This window comes from Coregonus lavaretus (assembly GCF_964263955.1).
Source record: "Coregonus lavaretus genome assembly, chromosome: 20".
NCBI lineage: Eukaryota > Metazoa > Chordata > Actinopteri > Salmoniformes > Salmonidae > Coregonus > Coregonus lavaretus.
Window position 1 is genome coordinate 30,821,582 of NC_140007.1, and position 10,464 is coordinate 30,832,045.

Below are 10,464 nucleotides of genomic sequence, written 5' to 3' on the forward strand. Positions count from 1 at the left end.
GAGAAACAGGCAGTTGTTCTCAGAATTCATTAGCAGCAGTTTGCCATGCATCCGGCTAGAAGGACCATGAAACAAACAGCACCTCTTTCGGAGTCCACCCTTACAAGGTGGTGCCCTTTTTCAGGTGTAGTAACTCACCATTGAGCCACCTTGAGTCATACTGCTCTGTCCTGACTGCTGTTCTGCCCCCCATGGTCCTAAAGAGTGCTGGGTCTGTCCCCATGAAGTCTACATGGACACCTGCATACAGATTCCCATCTGCAGAGGAGGAGGAGAAAGAGGTGGAGGGGAGAGAGGTGGAGAGGAGAGGTTAGGAAACAGTGAAAGTGAGAGGACTTGTTTTCAGTTTTGGGCAGTCTACTAAGTGTATTCATAAGTGAGGTGAAACTTACTGATGAGAGCAGCAATGTTCTCCTGGAAAGGATCGTAGGAACATTTGCCCTTCCCTGATTCTATAAATCCAGGAACCAACCTGAACACATAATCCTGGAAAGAGAGGGACCAGAAAGGCCAGATAAGGAACAAATACATTTTTTTAATGAAATGGCAAAAGTGTATAGTGAAATAGAGCTCAAATCTGTGGCCTAGTTTTGAGTACTAGACTTTTTAGTAATCCGAGCTGCTGGGCCTAAATATACACAGATATGCTGCAGTTGAATGTGTTTTAGAATGCTTTTGGGCATATTTAACCTCTCACCTCTGCCTTCCAGCCTCTGTTGATGAAGGTGCAGATGGGTTGGTAGGCTCCGGTCCCACAGGTGTACAGGTGGGTGCGGTTCCATGGCTCTATCATACGCACAAAGTTTGCACACTCACCCTGTTGTGTGTACACAGACATGGGAATGTTATGAATTGTTGTTGAATGAAAAAAACAAGGCTTTCTCTTTCAAAACTGTGAAATAGACCCATGAAAGTGGGACATCATCAGTTCATCCTGTAAGAAGAGAAGTTATTATCACCTGTCCTCCTTTTCCTGTCATCCGACACTCCCCTTTTCTCTTGTCAGAGGCTGGCCAATGGATCTGTCAGGGAAAGACCACAAAGCTAAAAATTATACCACACACAGTAAAGGAGCATTTTACTTGAGGTCTCTTTAATACCACATTAAACTGGCACATTAAACTACCACATTTTACAACCAGATTAAACTACTACATTTAACTACCACATTAAACTGCCACATTAAACTACCACATTTTACTACCACATTAAACTACCACATTTTACTACCACATTAAACTACCACATTAAACTACCACATTAAACTACCACATTGAACTACCACATTTTACTACCACATTAAACTACCACATTAAACTTTCTTGAAGGACAAAAGACTCATGTGCCTTTTTGAATCAGTTGTGGTTATGTGTGTTTATGTTTATGTGTGTTCGTCTTACAATGAGTGGCTCCTTGTTGACGTTGTGCATGTCCAGGGCCACCAGGTACTCCCGGCTGCCCAGGTAGAGACGGCCCTGGTCTTGGTCCATCAGCAGGATACGGTAGTCACTGGTGTTGAAGGAGAAGGAGAAGGGCCGCGCTGCTCTGGTGTCCAACAACTCTGGGGAGGAGAGAGACCCCCCCACCCACACACACACGCATAGATGCACACATGCATAGACACAAGCACGCACACAGAGACACAAAGTTAGTGTAAATCATATTGAAAATAAGTTCTGTAGCATGAGAATGATAAAATCTTAATATCCAGCAGGGGGAGCCATAAGTTATTTCTGCTTATTGCCTTGAATCTGTCCCATGACATTTCTCTGGTAATGACTACAAGTGCTTCATTTTTCACTCTCAGCAGTACCTACCGAACATAGACTAACACCATCCTCAAAGTAAGAACAAATGTGTGAATGACTAAATTTAACTTATCCCAGGACGTATTCCAGAAGCTTTTAAGAATTCAATATTTGATGTGTTCCAAGCTTCTGATTGAGTTTGTGGCATTGACTAAATGTACCGTGCCACTTTGTGGTTGTTAATGCAGGTCTCTGAGGACTCAGTCAGATGAACTCTAAGTAAACGCTTTAAACCACGTCTCTTCTGTGACTCGCTCTCTGAGTGAGTTTTACACCCATTCATTCAGACACTAGAGATGTCACGTCTCCCCGTATCAGGTCCTCATAATGACTGCTTTTACTGGAGCTGCCCTCTTGGCCAGGTCTGCCTTGTAAAATAAGTATATTGACCTAAACGGGACTGGATAAATAAAGGTTAAATAAAACTGACCTATGTAGAATAGCTTTCAAACTTTTAAGTGCTATGATGTAATTACTAAGTAGCGTACAAAACACAGATGTGTAATCTATACAAAACCACTCAGTTTGGCCATGTGGGACATATGATATATCCCATGGCATTTGGCAAAGGTTTGTGAACAAACATCAGCATGAAGTACACATATACTGTTTTAGCCTGGCCGGAGTAAGGACATCTGTGTTTACATCAAAGTGCTCTGCCGTCTTCCTTTGAGGTGACTGTTTGTCTGAATACTGTTAACAGGATGCAGTCAATGTGCCGCTAAAATAAGCTGCTGCGCAATCGGATCTGCTCCTGGCTGACACGGGATGGGGGTCTTAGAGGTGGGGCAAGGTCCGGTTCTGTTCTTCCGAGGTAAACACAGGATAACGAGCCTCTCTGGAAACCTCTGTCCGCTCGATCCACTGGGGCAAAGTGGACTCACAGCCTAGGCTAAAACTAGCAACACCACACCCTTGGGCCCCACATGGCGACACAATGACTGGCTGCTCTCATCCTCTCCGTCATAAACAATGTCAATTGGCACTATCTGATAAACAATCACTTAATGTATCATCATATCCTATTTGATTCAGGTAAACCAGTTCCAGACATGAAAGACATGAGAAACATTTCCAGATCACTCCATTTTTGTGAGTATACAAAACATTAAGAACACAGGCTCTTTCCATAACATAGACTGACCAGGTGAATCCAGTTGAAAGCTACGATCCCTTATTGATGTCACCTGTTAAATCCACTTCAATCAGCGTAGATGAAGGGGAGGAGACAGGTTAAAGAAGTATTTTTAAGCCTTGACAATTGAGACATGGATTGTGTATGTGTGCCATTCAGAGGGTGAATAGGCAAGACAAAATATTTAAATGCCTTTGAATGGGGTATGGTAGTAGGTGCCAGGCACACCGGTTTGAGTCAAGAACTGCAACGTTGCTGGGTTTTTCAGGCTCAACAGTTTCCCGTGTGTATCAAGAATTGTTCACCACCCAAAGAACATCCAGCCAACTTGATACAACTGTGGGAAGCATTGGAGTCAACATGGGCTAGCATCCCTGTGGAATGCTTTTGACACCTTGTAGAAAAAGGGGGATACCTAGACAGTTGTACAACTGAATGCATTCAACTGAAATGTGTCTTCCGCATTTAACCCAACTCCTCTGAATCAGAGAGGTGCGGGGGGCTGCCTTAATCGACATCCACGTCATCAGTGCCTGGGGAACAGTGGGTTAACTGCCTTGCTCAGGGGCAGAACAACTGATTTTTACCTTGTCAGCTTGGGGATTTCGATTACTGGCCCAACGCACCCACCCACCAGGCTACCTGCCGCCCATAGAGTCCAGGCCCCGACAAATTGAGTCTGTACTGAGAGCAAAAGGGGGGGGGGAGCAACTCAATATTAGAATGGTGTTCCTAATGTTTGGTATACTCAGTGTACGTAAGTAAAAGTGAGGCTTTAAATCATTGCCTCCATAATGCAGAAGACAACCTAAAATCCATATTTCTCTGGCTCTATTTCTACCTGACAACTCGAGGTCACTGGAATAACCTTTATTTGGTCCCTTCCTCTGACACAGTTCCCATCAACCAGGAAACATGAAGGATCTTGATCATGGATCATATATACTGAACAAAAATATAAATGCAACATACAACAATTTCAAAGATTTTATTGAGTTACAGTTCATATAAGGAAATCAGTCAGTTGAAATAAATAAATTAGGCCCTAATCTATGGATTTCACATGACTGGGCAGGGGTGCAGCCATGGGTGGGCCTGGGAGGGCATAGGCCCACCCACTTGGGAGCCAGGCCTACCCACTGGGGAGGCAGGCCCAGCCAATCAGAATGAGTTTTTCCCCACAAAAGAGCTTTATTACAGACAGAAATACTCCTCAGTTTCATCAGCTGTCCAGGTGGCTGGTCTCAGACCATCCCGCAGGTGAAGAAGCTGGATGTGGAGGTCCTGGGTTGGCGTGGTTACACGTGGTCTCCAGTTGGATGTACTGCCAAATTCTCTAAATGACGTTGGAGGCGGCTTATGGTAGATAATTAACATTCAATTCTCTGGCAACAGCTCTGGTGGACATTCCTGCAGTCAGCATGCCAATTCCACGCTCCCTCAAAACTTGAGACATCCGTGGCATTGTGCTGTGTGACAAAACTGCACATTTGAGAGTGGCCTTTTATTGTCTTCAGCACAAGGTGCACCAGTGTAATGATCATGCTGCTTTATCAGCTTCTTGATATGTCACACCTGTCAGGTGGATGGATTATCTTGGCAAAGTAGAAATGCTCACTAACAGGGATGTAAACAAATTTGTGCACACATTTTGAGAGAAATAAGCTTTTCGTGCTTATGGAAAATGTCTGGGATCTTTTATTTCAGCTAATGAAACATGGAACCAGCACTTTACATGTTGCGTTTATATTTCTGTACAGTATAATTAACTATCTTGATCTGGCATGTCTCCAGTGGTCCTGTCCTCCTGTCCCACTCACCCAGTCCCAGTCCCAGTCTGTCTCGAAATCATGTCCATGGGAGGGAGTCAGATGCGCCCCCCCCCCCCCCCCACAAAAAGAAAAAATCCTCCACAGGCGCCTTATGGAACAAAGAGAGTCCCTGTCGCAAACAATGAACAATCAATCTTTGGAATGGCAGAAAACACAGAGCAGGGGAGCAAATCCCACTTTTCAGGCTATTCTTGGAAATGAGGAGAAGATGATTGGGTCTCCCGAGTGGCGCAGTGGTCTAAGGCTGTGCCACTAGAGATCCTGGTTCGAATCCAGGCTCTGCTGTAGCCGGCCGCAACCGGGAGACCAATGGGGCGGAGCACAATTGGCCCAGCGTCGGGGTAGGGGAGGGAATGGCGGGCAGGGAGGTAGCTCAGTTGGTAGAGCATGGCGTTTGTAACGCCAGGGTTGTGGGTTCGATTCCCACGGGGGGCCAGTATGAAAAATTAAAATAATGTATGCACTAACTGTAAGTCGCTCTGGATAAGAGCGTCTGCTAAATGACGTAAATGTTCTAGGGGTGGATTTGACTGACTATCAATATCAGTGAGATCTTTGCACAGTGTTAACAGAGATTGGTTGCAGTCATTGTGGGACAGTTGCAGACAAGAAATCTAATATCATCCACAGCAATCCGATACAATACAGTATCAAAGCAATCTAATAATAATTCAATTGGGTTATTTTACCACCAGTTACAGGCTTACCCTTACTTTTAGCAAAAATTATGCAAACATTGGTGTGTGGGCTCAACTTCTGTGACATTCTCTACCACATTGCAACCAAGTAAACTAATACATACTTGAACTAAGGGCGCTAATTTCATAGCATTGCTCCCCTGCTCTAACACTAATCCCATTCAGCAAACAGCTTATACTCTCAGTGCTGTAGTTTTCATCAGCAGGCTCAATTGAGAGACCACGGACTTCTTTAACGTCTTTATAGGGTCCCACTTATAAAGGCTTTATACAGCATACAAAAAGGCTTCATAAGCACTACATACGTTCTTCACAAATCATCTATAAGCGTATGTCATACTCTAAATGGTGTATTAAGGATGACATAACCATTCCCACTTCAGGGTGAATTGCCAAATGGAACATAACACACTATGTATGTTTATACACCATTTATAGATTATGACATGCACTTGTAGATTATTTGTGAAGCAATTATGTAGTGCTTATGAAGCCTTTATGTATGCCATATAAAGCCTTTATAAATTGTACTTCGTATTAAAGTGGGACCCTTTATACTTTACAGTAATATGTTCACAGTGTACATGATCTTCTCTTCCCTATATTAGAGCAACATATATCAACATGAAAGTATTTTATCCTAAAGATTCTCATTTTTCTCAGCCTTGTTAGCTATGGCATAATAAGCTTCTACACCAAAACGCATGCCGACTAATAGAGAACATGACAGTCCAAGTTCTCAGGCCAGACCTGTAATTCTGATTGTAAGGGACTCAACTTGCTCCCAACACATCCGTCATGATGTTGTGGTATACCTGAACAGTAAACCTTGAAAGGTGTGTGATATTCCCTACACCTGAATCATGCAGATAATTCTTATTTACAGGCGTTTCAGGCGAGTCACCCCTTGTGGTGCAATGAAAGGTGTGTGTGTGTGTGTGTGTGTGTGTGTGTGTGTGTGTGTGTGTGTGTGTGTGTGTGTGTGTGTGTGTGTGTGTGTGTGTGTGTGAACCGAGGAGTGACGACAGCATGGGGTAATCACTGTAATCTTTCAGCATTATTTTGATGAAAGCCTTCATCCAGGTTACACTTACAGAAATGACTTTCGAACACAATGCCTAAACTTGTATTCACCCAGCACAGTGTTCACCCACTAGTCTAGCAGATCGAATAACCGATTCTTAGATTATGAAGGAAATGTTTCTAATCTTTAATATCTGTAACCCACAAGACTTTCTGAAATCTGGAGTTCACTGAAATCCACTGGCCAAATAAGAAATAACTGAACCAACCTGGCCTGGAAGCCATCCCAGTTGACAGATGAGCAGTGTCTGTGTGTCTGTGAGCGTGTTCTGGTCAGGTAGCTCACCTTTGAAGGACAGGCGTACCCTTGGAGCAGACTGTTGGAGGCCTGAGGTGCAAACACATACACTCAAACTCAACAGGAAGAGTAGGGTCCGAGTTGCTGTCTTGGCCATATCTATGGCAGAAAATGTCTGAAAGAGAACGTCACATCATTACAAATGGCCAATTAGCCCTCTGACACTGATCTAGTGTGTGTGTGTGTGTGTGTGTGTGTGTGTGTATGTGTGTGTGTGTGTGTGTGTGTGTGTGTGTGTGTGTGTGTGTGTGTGTGTGTGTGTGTGTGTGTGTGTGTGTGTGTGAGTGAGTGAGTGTCAATGAGAGAGAGAGAAAGAGAGAGAGAGAGAAAAGAGAAAGAGAGATCTCTTTACCAATGTGTGAATGCCTGTGAGTGTCTGAGTGAGGGCATGGGAGAAATATAGAATACGTAGACCTGTTCGTGCTAGAAAGCCATACTGGGACATACTGTACATTACCAGTACTGAATTTCACGCCTCATGCATATTTCAAAATACATTGCTGGCAAAAGAAACAGTTGGACATCTGAAAACCATTTCTGACAGTTTAGGGGTGTTGGCAGGTAACTGTTTTACTTTTATGTAAGCATTCATTATGTAGTATCTGCACTTTGCTGAAGAGCATCTTTTATAAATTATGAATACTAAAAGCTGAGTCCATAACGTCCATTAAATTGTCTCCCAAAAGGTGTACTTTTCAGATGCACCCTGAAATGCTGTTATTTTTCTAACCAAATGTATCAAGTAGGCCATTTGTATCAAGTAGAGTATTTCTACATCTGCTACAATTACAAAATTACAAAAGGGAGTAAATTAAAGTTATTTGAAGTACTTCATAAAACTTCATAAATAGAACTTCATAGACTATAAATTAATTAAATATTTCCCATTGAGTGCTGAAATTTGTGCCCAGCAATAATTATCAGGCTGTGGTTTATAAAGCACTTATTCTAACTTTATAAACCTACCATTATCTTTGACATGGTCCATTTTCTCTCTGCCTACAAGTTTGACTTATGGTTTAAATCGTGTTCTGTGGACATTATTTTACAAAAATCTTTCTCACTTAATTAATTTTTTATTGTAAATGATTTAATCTTGTAAATGTTTGAGGGGGAAAAAATGAACAGTCGACTGCGCATATTATGCAGGAATGCATTTCATGACCATGACGATCACTGGATCTTGATAACATCGCAGTTACCTGTGAACTCACATCAAAAGACAGCGAGTACACGCTCTCTCCATATGTAGGCTACCCCTCGTTCTTGGTAATTACTTTGGTCCTTCAACACACTGACTAAAAAAACAAACAAATACTTGTGATGTTCAAAAAAGTGTCTAGAGAAAACTTGCCAAAGTAGCCTACCTTCTTTTTTTCTTTTTTAGCCCGCTGGTGTAGGAGACCCGAAACTCACATAATAAGATGTTATCACTACATTCCTTGGGCGTCTCGCTCAACAATGTTAGATGTAAAGTCTCACACGAAAACAACGAAAATCTGTTTGAAAAGGTATTTAATGCTTAAAATTCCAATCAATTATAACTATGTATAGCATACAGAGCCACAGAGTTTCTAACGTCTCTCCCGATTGATTTCCAAACATGAAAAATATAACATGGATTTCCGATCAAGAATTATAGAATGATCATTCCAACAAATGTTGTCTTATTCCCACAGCCCTCATCCACCTGAAAAGAAGTAAATAGCTTGATGTAGGTCCATATGTCCTCTCCTCGTGAGGGTCCTGTGCTGTGAAGGTCTGTGACTGCAGGTGTTTGGAGGGCTGCCCCCACTCCTCCTCCCCCCTCCTCTCCCTCCTCCTCCTGCTCCCTCCCTCCTACTCCTGTCATCATTACAGTACAAGGGTAAATCTCAAATTGTCCCACTTTAAACCGACTTGATGCTGGTAGGGGAAAACGTTTGTCCAATGTATATTAGACTAAAGTAAACAGGGAATTGAAATTAACTTCAATTCTAAATTATGAAAATACATTTAATTCTAAAATGTCATTATATGGACAAATGACATTAATGATTTAGAAATTAAAAGGCCATTTCAGGCTATTATTTCAAATGGTATATTGCCCCCATAGACTTCAACTAGGCTATTGTATTCTACATCTTGGTTGTGCATATACAGTAGGTTACATGAATACTGTAGTCATTCCAATGTCACAGTAAATTGATGCCCCATGCTGTGTCGTGAAAGATATCTTCAGTGCTGTTCAGCTCCACATGAGAGCCAGGAGAGTCCTAAAGATTACTCAGATTCCTGATGGACCGACTCCTGGGCTCACGACAACGGTCACAAAGTAACCAGGAGGGGGCATTTTAAAGAAGACATTCACTCTTTCAAACCAGCTCAAAGCCTGAAATTACTAAGGACCATTCTCTTCTCTCCACCATTGATTTTGTGGAAAGCTCTGACTGACACATCAGGCACACAGAAGATGAAAAGGCACAGGGATGTATTAAAATAAGTAGCCTAAGGCTAGGATTTAACCGTTTCAGATAGTGGCCTCTGCACTGCACATTCAGAGGTGCATTTGATTTGCACATCGTTGTGTCTCAGATGGAAGGAGTTGACACTTGATTTAGAAATTGACAGATCCTGTGCCAAATAGTGTGCCAAGTAACTTTTCAGCCAGGTTCCCCGTCAGTACAGTACTGAACGGGGCTGTGTTTCATTTCAGGAAGATATTCCCTCCCATCTGCCCTTGTTCCCTCCCTAGGTCTGCAGTTGGATGCTGAATTTATTTACACTCTCACTCATCCCCATCGTTCTGGCTGGCCTGGCTCATTGGGCAAGCAGGAGATGGAGAACCTTGGGTTACTTTAGTTTGGGCTTCGGCCAAACGTTCTATACACTGGTGTGTCCAGATTACAGTACATCCAGGTTGGGAGTGAGCAGTGAGGTCTTTGTGTTCTTTTTTGTCTTGCTCTGTGGGAGGCATCCTTCTCTTTCCAGCTGAGGAAATGAGTCATGAGTCAGCGCTGAGCTCAGGTTTCCGTACTACGTACTCTGTACTCTAGGCGGACATGGACACCACCACACTGACCGGCTCCCACTGCTTTACAGGGCACCACTAATGTGACTGAAATGGGCCTCTCAATGGGCTTATCGGCCCTGTGTCCACCCTCTATTGCCTAAACCCGCTGAGTGAGATCGTGTAGATGTAGTGTTCACCACCACCACCCTAATAGTGGGAATGACGTTTTTGCCTTATGTTAACATCTGTGTAAAGTATTTTTAAAAATCAGATTTTTATTGCTGATTTGAAAGGACACATTCAATATAAGTCACAGAAACAGTACAGTGGAAGAGCAGATGCTGCATTCATTCATAAAACACATGATCAAAAGACACTTACTGTACAACAATTCCACATCTCAAGTGCATTAGACAGTCTCCATTTGTAGACGGTCTACTTCAAAAGGAAGAATACACCTGCAGACATAACACATACAACAGACATGGACGCCTGTAGTCCGTCTATGTCTCTGGCCCTCGCCATCTGACCCTCAGGTAATGTGCCATGTGATTACTGTGGAATTGAAAACCTTGTAAGACAGAGAGCCCATAGAGCCTCAAACAGCACCTCTGACCC

At 42.9% G+C, this 10,464-nt stretch overlaps 1 protein-coding gene across 1 annotated transcript in view; it reads right to left on the reverse strand.

Annotated features, from left to right (window-relative positions):
* Positions 1-6,951, reverse strand: part of LOC311148113 (semaphorin-3F-like) — a gene marked incomplete at both ends in the record, with an annotated part of 9,968 nt that extends 3,017 nt beyond the window's left edge. The window contains 7 exons of the mRNA XM_084185017.1: positions 45-55; positions 139-258; positions 393-486; positions 698-817; positions 960-1,022; positions 1,401-1,561; positions 6,843-6,951. Of these exons, the coding sequence (XP_084041143.1) occupies positions 45-55; positions 139-258; positions 393-486; positions 698-817; positions 960-1,022; positions 1,401-1,561; positions 6,843-6,951 (678 nt within the window). The remainder of the gene's footprint in view (positions 1-44; positions 56-138; positions 259-392; positions 487-697; positions 818-959; positions 1,023-1,400; positions 1,562-6,842) is intronic.
* Between the last annotated feature and the right edge of the window lie 3,513 nt (positions 6,952-10,464).